Source organism: Strix aluco, chromosome 6 (genome assembly GCF_031877795.1).
Source record: "Strix aluco isolate bStrAlu1 chromosome 6, bStrAlu1.hap1, whole genome shotgun sequence".
NCBI classification, from domain to species: Eukaryota; Metazoa; Chordata; class Aves; order Strigiformes; family Strigidae; genus Strix; species Strix aluco.
In genome coordinates, this window is record NC_133936.1 from 36,540,936 (window position 1) to 36,557,494 (window position 16,559).

The 16,559-nt window shown below is 35.4% G+C and overlaps 1 protein-coding gene across 10 annotated transcripts in view; it reads left to right on the plus strand.

Moving 5' to 3' along the window:
* TFPI (tissue factor pathway inhibitor) overlaps nt 1-16,559 on the plus strand; it is a 62,855-nt gene that overhangs the window by 29,726 nt on the left and 16,570 nt on the right. For 9 of the 10 annotated variants that reach the window (XM_074829652.1, XM_074829645.1, XM_074829646.1 and 6 more), the window contains 2 exons: nt 4,104-4,223; nt 11,716-11,916. In XM_074829652.1, the coding sequence (XP_074685753.1) occupies nt 4,109-4,223; nt 11,716-11,916 (316 nt within the window). In that variant the 5' untranslated portion in view covers nt 4,104-4,108. Of the gene's footprint in view, nt 1-447; nt 467-4,103; nt 4,224-11,715; nt 11,917-16,559 lie in introns of those variants that run through there. The other variant, XM_074829653.1, reaches the window with a different exon arrangement.

Below are 16,559 nucleotides of genomic sequence, written 5' to 3' on the forward strand. Positions count from 1 at the left end.
GTATTGAAGAGACTGCTAAGTACAAAAAAAAAAAAAAAAAAAGTGTGTGTGTGTGTGTGTATATATATATATATATACACACACACACATATATAAAAGATCTGGCTCCAGAGGCTGCAAACTGCATGGGGAACACATGGAGTATTATATTTATCTGTCTTCAGAAAAAAAAAAAAAAAAATTCTGGGAGATTTCTTGTACTTCTGTGTTTAGGTGGCAGGATAAAACAAGGCCTAGTTATAACACCAGGTAGTAAGGATTTATTACTGGGAACTTCCTTGATTGCTTGTGGTCTGTCTTGTCTACCTATATTCCAGCCTGAGGGAAGCTAATGGCATTATTCACAAATGAAAGCATTTAATTAAACCAGTAAATAAATCAGTGCCAATTATTACCCACAGACCTTTGATCTCTTCTGTCAAGTAACTCAGATGTTATTATAGATATGAAAATGCTCATTCAAAAGGTAAGTAGTTTGGAAGCAGTAGCATGCTGGTTCCTAAGGAAATTTCAGGAATTTATGAAATTTGCATTAATGATACTTTGATGAGAAAAGCCAGTATTAATGTGAGACTGATTCCTGGTTGTCCTAAATTAGGAACCTTCTGGAGTAAGGGGCTATATACACTCCCAGAGACTTTCAGATTTTGGCCTAAATAATCAGACTGTTTAACATGAATTATTTAAACTCAAACATTTCATATCTTTCCCATGACAGACAGTCCTTCACAAATGTGTGCATTCAATATTTTACTGAGCCAAATGTCATGGATGAAGTATTTTGAATAGTGTTTTCCATATAAATACTATAAAAAATAAACAGAATGCATTAAAAATGGAAATAAAATCAATATCGTAAGAGGCTTACAGCTTTAAAGTTCTGTTACTGGGCAGCTGAACATTAAATCAGAAAACTTAGACTTTTCTAGAGGGTTTGGGTTTTTTAATTGAAAAAGCAGCGCCAAGTTCACTTTGATCTTGGATTTCACTCTTCCTTTAGGAATTATAAGAAATAATTAAACTACAGAAGGATTTAAGTATTTCAGTACTAAAGCCATCACCCCCTTCATCCCACCTCCACCCATACCTGACACAATGTTCTGGGAATGTGTGACCTTCAGGGAAGGTTAGCAAGAAGATAAAGGAGATTATGTTTTGTCAGTAGACTTTGCAGTAAGGCAGATATGCAGTTATACAAGCCTAAATTTTTCCTCCTGGGAAATTGCCCAAGCACCAGTAAGCCCTACTTTTGACAAGGTACTCTTTTAAGGGAAATGCAGGAGTTGAGTGAAGGAATTGAAATACTGTACCCTCGGTCTGGAACAGTTACTTTGCTTTCAATTTAAGTTATAGTATGTACTGTACTCAGAAAAAAATGGAGGGAATATCTGTTCTTTGGTTGACTGGAAAATTACCTGAATAATGACAAGAAATGCTAAGAATATCTCAGAGCATGATAATGTTGGGTGCTGTAACTCAAAAGTATTTAGTGGATAGCAACATTTCAGTAAAGACTCTTCCTTTCCTTTAAGGGTGTAATATTTTAAAAAGTCAGTGGCTAGATAACATTGGAACAACAGCTGGGAGGAGGATAGCATGAGAAAATGGAAATAATTAAATAACACATAATTATCACATATAAACAAGAGACTTCCAAATAGACTCTCAAAAAAGTAAAGCAAATGAGGCGGATGGGGTACACAAATAAATGTAGAGAGTGGCTTTAATGGATGTAATGAAGTCAAAATGTCTGGCATGACAGAGTGAACTGATAACTGATAAATCCATAGCATAGTTTTTTCCCTGTGTTTTAGCAATACTGTAGGGATATCCTGCCATCAGCCAAGCAGCACATAAGTAATTCTTCCAGTAAAGAGGTTGGGGAAAAATTATTTATGGATTATTCACACTGAATGGAGCAAACGGATCACTAGAAATTTGTCGCTGGAGAAAGGGGAAGAATAATACCTTATTAGATTAAGTTTTAATATGCAAAATAATAAAGGAATGTAAAAGTGGAGTTCTAGTTAGAAACATGAATAAGGACACTACTTCTATTTCTTTGAAAAATGTCTGAAGATGAGTGATTGGAGCTCTTGCACATTTTCTCAGTCTACATAATGTTTCAGAATTTGTAACAAGTTGATTTCTGTTCCAAGAGTAGTTATTACGTGTCTAGTAGAAAGCAACAATTTCTGAATTTGTTCATAGAAGTAAAAAATATTCTTTGAGGAAAGTTTTTTTTTAAAATCATGGTTAATAGCACAAAATGAGATCTGAATTATTTTGCCAAGCTATATGTGGATAAAGGATTTGATTTGTCAATGTAGAAACCAAGCTTAAAAATTGAGCTTAGAAGGTATGAAAGACAAATACATTCTTTTGTTTATTTTAGCAGGAAAGCATTATGATGAAAAAGTTAATGCTGTCATAATTTCTGGTGAAAATAGAAATTCCTTTGATCCCAAAACTCTTTTCCTTTACCAAAAAAAAAAAAAAAAAAAGAGAATGAAGACATCTCTCGGTGGTTTTTGCTACTATATATAATGAAGCTTTCTAAAGGGAATTGTCGGTTTAAAAAATTATTCAAATAATTAGTGCTACTTATGTTCTGATCTGTACTTTCACCAAATCTCAAAGAATGCATTTCTTTTTTACTACATATGCTGCAAGTTAAGAAAGCACTGAGTATGCAAGAGGGAAAAATAGGTAAGTTGTCCAGGGAGAAATTAAAATTCTGGCTCTGATTTGGTGTTGAAGGTATAAGAGCACCTTCTGGCTCTGGCACAGTTCAGAGTAGCTGTGGCAAATTGGTTAATCTCTCTTTGTGCAGGTTTCGCCTTTCTGAGACATCGTTGCTTGCTAGTGTTTTCTTAGATACCATAGTTACGATTTACTTCTAACTTCATAGACAAAGATATATCACTCAGAGAAAAGTTTACTCTGTTAAAGATGACTTCTATTAATGTCACCTGTCACTTCAGCATCATCTCTTGATCCTTCCTGGTATAAAGCTGTATCCCAAGCACAGGGACAGGTTGTCTCATCTACTCCCATAGCCCTCCCTACACCTCGCTAATTTAGGTGATGCAGACATGTTATCTTTGCAGGCATGTAAACAAAACTACTAAAGACAAAACAGTGTCCAAAGGCTAGGAACGTCTTAGTCCTTAGATCTTTAATTTCTATTAAGCTTCGATTAATTAATTTAGCCAAAGTTTAGTATCATACTTTAAGAAAGGAGGATATCTATAGGGAATCTATCTGTTGGTAGCTAAAGGAGATATTGAGCCTATTCTCTAGTTGGAATTCAGAGATCCTTAAGGAACTTTTACTTAATTGGAAAATATGTATTTCTAAAACGGTTAAAGCAAAAGTGTTCCAGAGGTGCTCTCATATGTGCATTCATAACCTCATCTTTGGCAACTTGAACATGCCAGCTGCCATAGAATAAAAGTGTTTTCTTTGTGTGGATGACTAGGGTTGCACTCATCTGATGTGGAAAATAATAGCTCTGCACTTAAGTGAGGTATTCAATATTAAAGGGATCTACAAGATACAAAATACTTCTTAAAGCACTGAAGCCCGTGTTGCAAAAAGTTCACTGACTCCTGTGAAATGCGACTTACTCAGTCCAGGAATTATAAATTGGTGAGATATTTGTTAAAAATAGAATCCTGTGTCTGTGGCAATAAATCTAGGGTCTGCAGACAGAGTAAAATATATTTGGAAGGATTGAACATGCCAGCCAACTATACATTGTGTAAAACTGATCAGGACATTAAAAGGACAAAGTGTTATGTTTTATATCATTATGTATTCTGGGAGGTAATTTCAATTGTGGTTTAAAATAAAAGTTAATAACAATGCCTCTAATCTGTACTGGAGATGGGATAGGAGACTTGCGATCAGATGAGCACAACTAAATCTTGTCTTGTTTTCCATTGTGCTTACAATATAATTATACTAACATAGCTCACATTATTTCCAAAGCTCCTGGTTGTATATCTACTCATACAGCTATGCACTACCCTGCTAATGACTTTTGCAGATCACTCAAGGAATTTGATTGAAATCTATATTGTCATTTTTATGTTATGCAGGAAAGATGAAAGGAAGAAAGAAGGGATGTTCCTTACCTTTAACCTTTATCTTGCTGTTCGTCTGTGTCACTGGGCGTGCAACTACTGACTTTGATGACAGTGAAGAGGAGGATGTTCTGGGTAAGAGGTTACAAAAATGACATATAAAACTATCTCAAACAACAAAACCCACTGTGTTAAAATGCAGTGTAGATGTAATTCTGTACTTGTGATTTTTTTTTTTTTTTCTGGGAAACTTTTGAAAGTAGAACTAAGCTAAAAATGCACTGATTTCTAACTAACAGGGAGATGCTCAGAATTTTGCATTAAGCTCTAGCAAAATTGCCTTCTATGAAAGCTTCTGTTTCCCATGCTTTTTGGAACTTCTAATCCAAAACACTGTGTTAGATACCAAGATTATTCCCTTAAAGCTCCGCCCTAGGACCAATGGAAAAGTTCAATATTTAGGGAAAGGAACTCAGGTTTTATCTCCCCATGCAAACAGCAGAAACACGATGAATAACATTGTAGACTAATGTTACTCTGTCCTGTGCACAGCTCTCTTGAGTCACAATTTGCAAGGTTTGGTCTAAGGATGATGCAATGACTGCCCTAGTTGTTTTTCTGGGCCTTGAAGAAGCTCTTTGTATAGCCCCAAGTGATTTGATATTGCTGGATAAAGAAAAACTCACCAGTTAGAAGAAGATGTTTGTTAAGAAAAATAGCGTCAGAAGTATGACTGTTAGATCTGGGTTGGATCTCAGACTCTTACCATTGTAAGATCATTGTTTGCTTTTGCTTCGTTGAAATTAAGTAAGGGGGAATCAAACTTCTATACTGTATATCATTGTGAAAGTTATTTTAATTTCTTCCCAAACAATCCTGAGAAAACAGATGAGGGAAAAATACACTTTTTGGTCAATACAAAAATATTCTTCTTCCTTTGAGAAAATGATTTAAAATTGTGATCTCTTTCTTAAGCTGCGGAGAACTATGCAGGGGATACTTCTCCCATTTGACAGGTCTGATTTTGAAGCCTAACTGGGAATGCAGCTAAGAGGAACCTTTTTTTTTATGTTGGCACTCTACTTAATCTGCTCATGTCTTGTCTGATTTCCATCCAGATTATTTCTTTCTATCAGACTTCTGCAACAGTGCTCCTTGAGACAAAAATACTAATTGTGCACAATCATGACTATACTACAAATGAAGTTGGTGCTTTAGGACCGTGCCACAATTAGCCACTACAATTTAAGACATGCGCTGTTCCACATTAAGCATATGCTTATCGTGGTTGTGTAGTCAAGACTGTTTCATACCGAATAAATTTGTTTCTCTTTAATGCTGAAGTACATAAATACCCTCCTTCTTTGAGGGCAAAGTCACATTTATCTTTAGTCTGCCCTGCGACTCTTAGTTTTATAAAAATCCTTAGCCTGAACTTGCAGTTCACAAAGGCCAAATTTTCTTGTTTGTTAAAACACGCTTCATCACGAGAACAAGAAATCTGCTGGATTAATTTTTTTCCTCCGTTTACTTTGTTTATAAAAGACAATAAGAAAATTATCTCAAGGAAATTGAATAGTCTTTTTATTGACCATTATTTTATCACTGGTTGTTTTACAACAAGTTATTTAAGATTATACAACCAGTAACTGATTTAATATGAGGAATAGTTCTGAACTTTCAGGCTTGTACTCCAAAGTAAAAAACAATCAAATGCGATGCTTAGAAATTTAACTAGAATCCTGTTTTGTGACTACTGAAGACTCATTGCAGTGTTTACCAGAAAAATTATTTTTGCAGTAGTCTGTTTCTATAAAATGATTAGATCGTTGCTAATTAAAATTATATTTGTGGTTTAAGAGTGAAATTCTGTTCTCAGTGAGTTTAACTGTAGAATTAACTGCAATTTCACTGATAACATTTATTTTCTGAGTTAGATTGTTATAAAACATTGACATATTCTACCCTAGAATTCAATAAATTTCAGGTATTAAAAGATAAAATAAGTTGTGTGCATCCATTATTCGTAATGTCATACTTTTGGATCACATTGGGTGCAAGTGCTTTGTGAATTGGAGTTATTTGTCTATTAGTATTTAAATTACAGTAATAATTAAGGTTGCAAGTCAAGTCCAATGGGATAAAAAAGGTTTCTCAGTTTGTTCTCTGCCAGCAAAACCTGTCATTTTTTCCACCAATAAATAAGGGTTATAACAAAAATAAAAGATATTAAAATAACTAGTTTAAGATATAAAAATAACTAGTTTATGTATATTATTCAGTAATACCTCATGTGGTTGGGAGCACTTTAGTTGATGTTCCAAAGCCTGAAGAAAATTACTCATAAGTTGAATGTGCTTTTTATTCGTATGTGAAAATTTATCAAGAATAAATGTGACTACTTAAAGAAAGGGTAGGAAACACATGAGTAGGAAGAGCACTGAACAGTGTGCGGGTGGGAAGCTGTCAAACTGACAAAGATGGAGAGAGAAGAAACAGCTATTCATTAGTGACAAGGTGCTTAGTATTGATATCACTTATCAAAGAGACACATGTACAAGAAAGCCTGGAAAGATGACAGCATATCTCTATAATTAAGGATAACCACAGAAACTCATATAAGGTTGAGAACCCGTAACCTAAGCAAACAAAACCAGAAAGTATTTAACATAAAAAGTCACAAGTATTCCTGACCAAGTTTTATTTTCCCACTTTAATTGATATAGTTCTGTTCTGAAAAGCAATTCTGCAATAATATTGTTGTCTTTCATACTTATTGTGCAGTAGGTATAATACAGAAATCAGTTCACTTTCTAATCAAAAGGATATATTTTTAACAACCAGCCCTGCAGATTATCCTTAAGAGTCTGAAAGTCAAATTAGAGTCTTTTATTATTCCTACAGCCAGGGGAAAAAGTATGGGTTTTACTTGTATTAATGTAAGAGGATTAGAGACATTATTCACCACTTCTGGCTTTGTAATATTATACTGCTTACTAGTCAAGTGAATAACAGTGCTGTGCATTGCTCATACAAGGTCCATGTGCTCAGGGATACAAGGTGACTAACTGCAGATTATTAGAGCTCTCATGATGAAATTACTGCATATTAGTTAATAGTGGCTGTTCATGTGTTAAACAGCCATGTCTTGAGTTGCAAAAGTTGCCATGTGAATGACAATAAATGTGAGAATGGCTGTGCTGTGTAGAAACAGTCTTGGCCAGTATCCTGTTTCTGACAGTTGCCAGGACAGGAAGGGGGAAGGAATGGAGGAAGAAGGTAGTGACATAAAATAGCTGCACTAAACTCGTGTTCATTGTGAGCCATTTCATCAGCATTACTTTATAGTTACCACAAACTATGGAGTGGAAAGATTATTAAGACAGAGCAGTGGAGGCTTAGTGCCTTCTGTTATGAAAACCTATATAGCTGATGTAATGAAATCATTAAATTAAAAAAAATGGGGCAGGGACGAAGAAGGAGAGGAGAGGAGGTTTTGCTTTGCTTTGGTTTTAGTATGGCAAATAATAACTTTTGTGTGATGATGAACATCAGCTGTAACCATTACTTAGTGTATTTCTAGCAAAACAAACTCAATTTTCTTGGTCTAAGGTAGTACAGTGCTATAATTATAGAAATTTTCTAAGTTTATTTGGACTGGATACCTAAATTGGATGAATAATAAACATCCAATGGGGCTAGATCCAATGTGAAGAAATAAACTAATTTTCTTTTTAAAATGAAAAATGCAACATGCTATACTTAAGAAGTATCAAAGCATTCATAAATATAAGGTGGAAAATAACCATTGAAGCACCTGTATAACAAGGTTATATTTGCTGAAAAGTAAGAGAAAGTTACAGACCATTACAAAAATAATGCAATGTTGTTGTAAAAAAAAAAAGGCAAATAATTCTGTGTTGTATTAAGGAAAAAAACAAAGTATGATTATTCCACTCTATTTGACACCAGTAATGCCTCATGTAGAGGATTATGTTCAGCTCTGGGCAGCACACTTTAACAGCAGTCCAGACCAATAGGAAAAGATCCAAAGGAGAGTTTTAAGGGAGTTAGAAAGCAAGGTCAATAAAAAGATTGGAAGAAAGGAGTTTATTTAGTTTAGAGATAATTAAGAGGAGACAGAAGTCTTCTGAAAGAAACTAGACCAGAGCTGGGCTACTGAAGTGATGCTGTGAGTGCTGTACCATGGAGACTTCGAGCAGCCAGGGAAGGAGCTGAACCTGGAGAGCCCAAAGTAAAGGCTGACAGTGCAGGAGGCCACTCTCTCTTCTGCAGCAGCCTTAAATTGCAAGACACAAATGGTGGATTAGAAAATCAAAACACATTTACTATATATATGGTTTTAAATCATTCTGTCTGTGCACTGAAGGAAGTGCAAAATGATTTAAGTAATAGACAATATTCAGGCTGTATACTACAAAAAAGGCCTGTCTTGCAAGAAGGGTAGTAAAATCCTGGAACTGACTACTTCAGGTTGCTGGGAATTTTACTTCCCTGGAGTTTTTTTTAAGAACAATTTGGACATCTTCTGGAAAAGGTCTCAAGGTATTTATCCCATACAAACATGCCAAAACTTGAATGAGAAACTCCATTAAAATTCCTTTCCGTTTTAACTTCCCGTGTTTCTATTGAAGAATATTCACTGACAGACATCTTCCCTAAATGTTATATTCTGTGATCTTCACACAGGACCTAAAATGTAGTAGGAACAATTTGTTCCAGTGTTCAAGAGCAGAGGAGGATGCCTTTTACTAAGAACTAGTTTCCTCAAGGTATATTGGACACATAAAATGAGTACAGGCAGATTTGTATTTGTGCAGATCTACTGGCCAAACACTCACATTTACATTCTAATCTGAGAAGGAAAGCTAATTTTACATCAATTTACAAATAACGGGGAAGAATTCCTTCACTGTTCCCAGACTAAAGAATGATTCATTTCCCATAAATCCCTTTGAGACTTTGTTCAGAATCACTTGGTTATTGTTCAGAGTTGGAGGGTTTGGCCCCTGGAGGCTTCACAGGGTACAGATTTTAGTCAAAGTATTGTAACTTTCTAGCACTCCTAAGAAAATAAATATCTGATTGCCAAAAAGTGTGACACAGATGGTCATTATGTTTGCAGCAAATTTCAGTACATCTGACAGTGGTAACAGTGTCATGGGCAGCAGAGGAAAGGATTTAGGAGGTAAGCAAAACAATCATTTAGTTCTGTGGGTTTGATGGGAAATAGGCTAGGAGTTGAGACCAGAAAGTTCCCAAGATAAACTCTACTAAGCCATTTGTTCATCATCTTTGTGTAGTTTTGCAACTATGCTTGTACACTATTTCTGTTTTGATAGCCCACAATGTTGGTGTGGCATAATGTAGCAAGAAAATGAGCTGACATAACCCTATGTCTGAAATTCTAGTAGTTAGGAAACCTAGTAAATTTTCATAACCTCTTCTAGACTGAACTGGGTCACTGACACAGTAGGAGATCTCATTTCTTGTGTGCCAAGAAAATAACATGTTTATAAACCAGCTGCCAGTCCTCACCCCAACCACATTTGAGTTGGATCAGTTTCTGTGGAGCTCTGAATGTTTGATTTTAACATTTCAGGAGTTATTCCAAAAGTTACTGAGAACTTTGACGTCTTTAAGGCATTACTGAGTAGGGGAATTCCAAAGTTTCATTTTACATTGCAGTATCCTCTCAACTTTTCAAGTTGAGCCATTTTAAGTCCCTTCCAGAGGATCCCCAGACCTGTTGGAGAACTTTAGACCTTTGAGGTTCAATTTGGAGTCTCTCGTGACTTCTAAATCTTCATTCTTCATGGACTCAGAAACACCCAGATAAGGAAACTTTCAAGAAACAAAATGCAGAAATCTGTTTGGCAAGCTGAGTTCCATAGGAAGCTTACTGAATTGAACATCTCTTAAAAATGTTTCTTTTAATTCATCCACATTTCCTATTAGACAGTCTCCAATAATATTTTCAAATCTATTTTCCCAACTTCAAAATCTGTAAATATAATTTCACTAATGAGGAAAAAGTCACAAACTATTTTAGGGGCTGAATATTTAATAAGAATTTTGAAATTAGTCATCTTAATCTATATTTTAACACCAAAATTGTCTATTTTTGGAAGATCTAAATTTGTGTTACAATTTTTGTGCTGATGGTAATTGTGTAATAAATGTTAATTTTTCATGGATTTAAATCCTATGACTTAAAAAATTTTAGTGCTGAAAATTGTTTATTTCCTATAGGTTTAATAGTTATAAGTGGCTCATATAGTATAAAGTCAGTAAACTTCCACTAACCTGAGTATTTTTGAGGATTCATCTCAGCTGTGAATTTCATTTAAAGATTACATAATAAGGCCAATTTTATACATTAAAATTATATATCCACCCAGCAGGTAGGTAGTAGTTATACCAATTTCCTTTTTACCATGACATAAGGCCTGATTTTTGTGGATTCTTTTAATTAATACTGGAAACTTAATCTAGTTAGTAGTAAGAAGCTGTGCAACAATCATGTAAACTCTTGTCCTTACCCGCTTTTTCCCTCCCATTTCCTGGGCCACTTCAAAGAGCACTGATAGATACTTTTGCATATACGTGTTAAGAGACATCAATGTCCTGATTAGCTCTGTGAGAATGAATGGAAAATTTCAGGTCTGTTCTTCTGGCTGCTATTGCAACCACATGAGCTCTGTAAAGCTTTCAAAGTCCTCTTGGGTAAAATAAGAAAAGAAAAGCAGGAAAAGATATTAAACCATATATTGATAAGGGAACAGTATCACAAACTGGTACATCAGTCAGAATCTCCTTATAGACATTGAAGTGTAAAACTCTGCTAGTGTAGTGTTCTTTTTCACAATATATATGACAATTCCCAACATTCCCTGACCTAATGTATATTGAAAGACATAGAAACGACACGATTTGAAAAGATTTTTTTTTTCATCTTAACTTTCCAGTTGTGTACTTCTTAGCTCCTGAAAGATCTAATGCAAGAACAGTGAGATCAAAGAAAAGAGGAATGTATGATGACTTTTGTGTTGTACGGGATGGATTTAGGTACCAGCAAAGTGTGATCTGACAGGGGAATGGTGCCCTCTGCAGGGATGTCTTGCTTAGTTCATCCCACGCGGTTTGCTACGAGATGTCTTTATGAGCTATGCTCACTATCAGAAGTGCATGGAAGAGAGTACAAGGAACTCCCTTTCTGCCTTTTTTGATGCAGAGGTAGTCATTGTGTCTGTGGGAGCTACTGGGATTTTCTCAATGCATTTGTTGTTCAGAATTGCTCACTAGCTCCTGTGACTAAGCAGCTATCCATAGCTATTTAGAGATTTATGATGAGGAGTTAAAGTTTATAATACGAGCTGTTTTGGCTGAAAATCGAAACCACACATGTGGTTTGACTGAATGGAATTTGTGTTCCGATGCAGATGATGATTCTTTTTATGTCTTTGTTTAGTGTGTTCAGAACTTAAGAGTCAGATATTAGGCAGTGTCTCTCTCGTAGAAGACGCAAGCAATCTCATTTTGAAGTTATGATGTGCAGTAAAGCAGACCAACTTAACAGTTATTCTGTTTCTCCTCTGTATTACAGGTGCTGCTTTGCCACCACTGAAACTAGGGCATTCGGTCTGTGCCATGAAAGCAGATGAAGGTCCATGCAAAGCAATCCACTTGCGCTATTACTTCAATATTCAAAGCCGTGAGTGTGAAATGTTTGAATACGGTGGATGCCATGGCAATGAGAACAACTTTCAAACACTGGAAGAATGTCAGAAGAATTGTCTCATAACAGGCCAGTACCCATTCTCTTATCCTCCTACCAGTTCTTCATGTGCATCTGTTATTTCCATCCACAAACCATATGAATTTTGGAAGTAGAGGTCCTCTTCAGTTCCTATTAATGCAGTAATGTGATGCCTCTAATTAGTTTCCCAAGTATTATACTATGTTGTGGTCATCTGAATTATTTTACATTGTACAAGCAAACATTGAGGATTTGGAAAGATAAGTATGACTTTCTTTGGTGGATCTGTGGAATAGAGAGACCAATGCAAAAAAGCTTATTTTCTAACTAGAGCCCTGTTTTGAATGAGTTCTTAAAGTGAAATTGATTTTGATGTTGGGCTAAGCTGGTGGGCAGCACAGATATTCTTTATTGCTTTCAGAGTATCCAATCCAATTTTTGATTCCAGGTTTCTCCTTCACTTGAGGAGTTGATAGAAGCTGTCCAAAATCTTGGACATCTGCTATGATTCAGCATAATTAGAACTACAGTAGTAAATAATTCTTATTTAAAATGTCAGTTATAGCTGTTTCTCATGAAAGCTCTGTTTTGTTGAAATCTCATCAATTAATTGTTAGAAAGAAGAAAATGAGGTCCAAAATCTGATACACAGCAGAATATGGAGAAAGCGCCTTGTGAATGCTGTTTTTGCTATTAAAAATGATCCTTGTAATTAACTCAGGCTTTTAGCCTTGTGAAAGTAACCACCTCCTGCTCCTCACAGGAGTGTAAGAAACTTAGAAGATTCTTAAAATTGGAAGTTAAATCCAGTGAAGCTAGAAAATGGAGAAGTTCATATTTTCAGAGACTGAAGGAATTCAAGTCTTATTGAGAGTTTCCTCTGGAAAACTAATATGGATCTTTCTTTCATGGCAATTAGACGGAATGTGTCTGGCTGTGTAAACAGAAAGTGATAGTGAAGGAGGTACTGAGGGGGAGCAATAGAAATAGAAAAAATCCAGAATAAAGAGCTCCTCTAAGGTGTGTGATAACCCTCAGATAATATACCAACTATGTGGGCTTTTTCCCAAGTGAATTCATATATTGGATGTTCATTTATTTAGACTTTGAGGTAAGATAGAAGGATTCATTCTCAATACTTTTCAGTCACATATGCCTTGCCCAGCAGCAAAATATGTCATTACTGAGCTCAAGACAGTGATGCTGGGCAATCCTGCAGCAGGAAACAATTTACAGGTTATTCTGAGGATGGACAACACAATCAGATGAAAATTCTTAATCTCTCCTGCCTATTAGAGATGTACCCTGGTAGCACCCTACTGCTATACAGAGCTAGGTAGGTGTCACTTTACTCCATTTTCATAATGCCTTGGACCTTTCCGTAAAACTGCAAATCTGCTGATGTGCTATAGGCACTGAGTTGGCTCACGGGATATAAATTAGTACCTTCTAGGATTAGCACAGGTCACTTTCAAGCACAGCAAGTTTATATATGTTACAAAAAGTACTTCCAGAAATTTCAGATCAGAAAATTTATTTCAGAAGCTCCTTTTTGGGTTTTCTGACCCAAACAGACTATATATATATATGTAAGACAAGCTGATTTGTAGCATTGTTCTTTGTCTGTAATAAATGTAAATGTTTCTGTTACCCATCTCCCATCCCTTTCAGAATTCACATCTATGTAATATTTAGATCAGGCCTTAAATCTGTTACATTGTCTGTTCCACATCTGTATTTCCTGATAAACATTACTATGAATTGCATCACTAAATTTATTCTAGACATCAAAGAATGTCTAGATGAGAGATCTTTCTCCCATCCCTGTGTCAGAATAATGGCTGGAGCTGATGTGCACATTGCCCTAAGTAATATTTTAATAATGTTTTTTAGTTCTAATGCTTCTAATCCTCAGAATCTGCAAACATTACCTGATCATATCAGTAGCCACGTACTGTAACTAAACAATTTATTGTCTTTCATTTTACTGACAGAAAAAGAAAGGTGGTAAAGTAAGAGAAAAATAAGTGAAGTCCTGTGTTACAGTCAGAGCAGGGAATACAGCTCAGGGTATCTGGCATTTACTTGACTAGTAGATATAATAAATTATCTTCTGTCTGTATGACATATATAGTCTTGATACTATATTATATAGTCTTAGTACCTATTTACACTGCCATGAGGTTGATCAAGTTTTTCAAATAGTTACAGGTGTTTAAAATAAAATGAAAATTTATTTAAAAGTTTTTGCAGGTTCTGTTTCTTTATACTACTTTTCAGCTACCCATATAGGTAGCTGTTGTTTCCTCACAGATGTGTTTATGTAATAGAACGATTTGTCTGAATACAAACCGATGCAACAGCAACATGTCATTGTCCAGCATAGGCTTTGCAGATTTCTCAAGCCTGTAATTCATTTCTTTGACTCAGACTTTTCTCCCTCTGTATCCAGTCCAGCCAGAGCAAGGGAAAGAATGAGTATATACATTTATTATACATTTCTAGTGTGACAATTTCCAATGGTATTTATGACTTACAGAGTAAAGTAGGGTTGCTGTCTTACCTACACAAAGTGAGTCAAAATGGTGTGGCTGAGTGGAACAAAGCCTCAGTGGGACTGTGTGTATAAGTAATAGCAAAATTTAACCTGAAGGGTTGTACATGAGCACAAAGTTTCAGTGGTTAGAAAATATTGGAAGGAGAGACAACAGAGGAAACCCCATTCTTTCTAAAAACTGTCCCTGGTCTTGATCCCTTTGATCTTTCCAGCAAGGACACTGCATGCATTTTATTTACTCACTAAATACTAAGTCAAGGCATTATTTACCATTCACACCCATTTTCTGATCTGCTGGTGCCACCATGCATTTCTGTTGTTGTACCTGGCGCTACAGACAATCCACCCAAAAGAAGGAAAAAAAAAAAACAAACCACAAAAAAACCCCACAAACATGAACCATAAATTTTAGAATGAAAGCAGATTTCAGTTATTTTTCCAATCAATTATGTTTTGCTTTCAAACAATTGCATGATTATAAAACTATCTCCATCAGGATGGAAAAAACACTACGAAATTTCACTAACAACTTGTCAAAGTGAAAAAGATCAGATCATTCTTTAAGTGAATGGCATTTTACTCTAAGGAATAATTTGAAGCTTATATTTTGATGGCTTCTGGCAAGATCCACTAATGAACCTCAGAGACCAGACATGCTCCAGGGAAATGGCAAGAATCAGTCAGTCTTGCTCTGTTTTCAGGAGTCATACATGGGTAAACATAGTGCTAATGATATTAAAATAAGGTGTATCTTGAAATGACATCCCACTGAGGAAAAATTATATGGAAATCATAATTCCTTAGTTACTAAATAACACAATCTAGCATTTCAAGTTAAAAAAAAAAAAAAAATTACATAGGGAAAAGCACCTTTCTGAATATAAACATTCTGCCCTAAATGCAAGCACACACAAAGTCAATGAAACTCTGTCCTACTTGGACCTGAAATGGGTCTTAAGTCAACTCTTACTGAGCTAGCTGAGAAGGGCAAGAACCCTTACATCAGCAATTCAGTTTCTTTTCGTTTTAAAGTCTCAGATACTACTAAAAGTGCGGATTACTATTTTGGTGCTCCTGTACCTGTATTTGCTTCTTTAGAAATCAGTTGGGATAAAATTTGTCTACAATATTGTTCTTTCTCTAGACTATACTATTTGTGTCTTGGATTCTTCATACCTGAGTAAAAAAAGTAGATACAAAAGTAAGATAGAATTCAAGTAATATGTTTTTAAATCTTCATAAGAAACTACTGGATAGGAGCAGATGACAGTTATTGGCGGAAAAACAAACAAAGCAGAAATGCATTACAGAGGAATGGAAGATCGGGGCTGTGCTTAACCAGTATATAAAACTAACACGAAAATGACATTTTGCTCCTTTTCTACCCCTGATGTTTTGTTCTTACATTTCTAAAAATTGTCCTATCAAAAGTTCTAGCTGTTTATCCTTTTTGGGAACTGAACCCTACAATATTTAAGGAGAGCAAGTAGCCTTGTGTGCTGGTTATAGCACAGCTTATAGTCAGTAATAGATTTCAGATTTCTTGTATCAAGGCCTATCTCTGTATCTGGGTCATTTTCTCCAACCAGAATATGCCAGTTTTAGTGCTTGTTAGCAGAAGAAGGTAGGTCATTCTCATATATGTAGTTTTTGAGTCTTAAAAGGCAAGAGTTGGTCTTGCTTCCAATTTGGGCTGAAGGTGGCCACCCACCAAACTGGATGTAAAAAACTTACACTTAGTGTTTTAGTAATCATCACCCCTGTAAAGGTTTATGGATAAAGAAACTGATGTTCTTCCTCTACTTAACCCAGCCTGGGCAGATTTTTGAGTATTAATTAATATTACTTATTCTGTATGGTTATCCAGAATATGTATCTCTATCAGAATTGAATTATGATATTTTTGTGAGCATTCAAGACAGATTAATTTTAAGGAGTTAAAAATTATTCAAATTGTGGCATTAATATTTTGCATAGTAATTATCTGTTTATCTGACAAATGGCCTTTCTAGACTTAAAATTCTTCCTTTGTCATATGGCTTCTGTGAGTCACAAGTTTGTATCATGAATTTGACTTCCCCCCCCGCACAGAAATTAATGCACAGAAATTAATGAAACTTGGTGCTGAACTCCA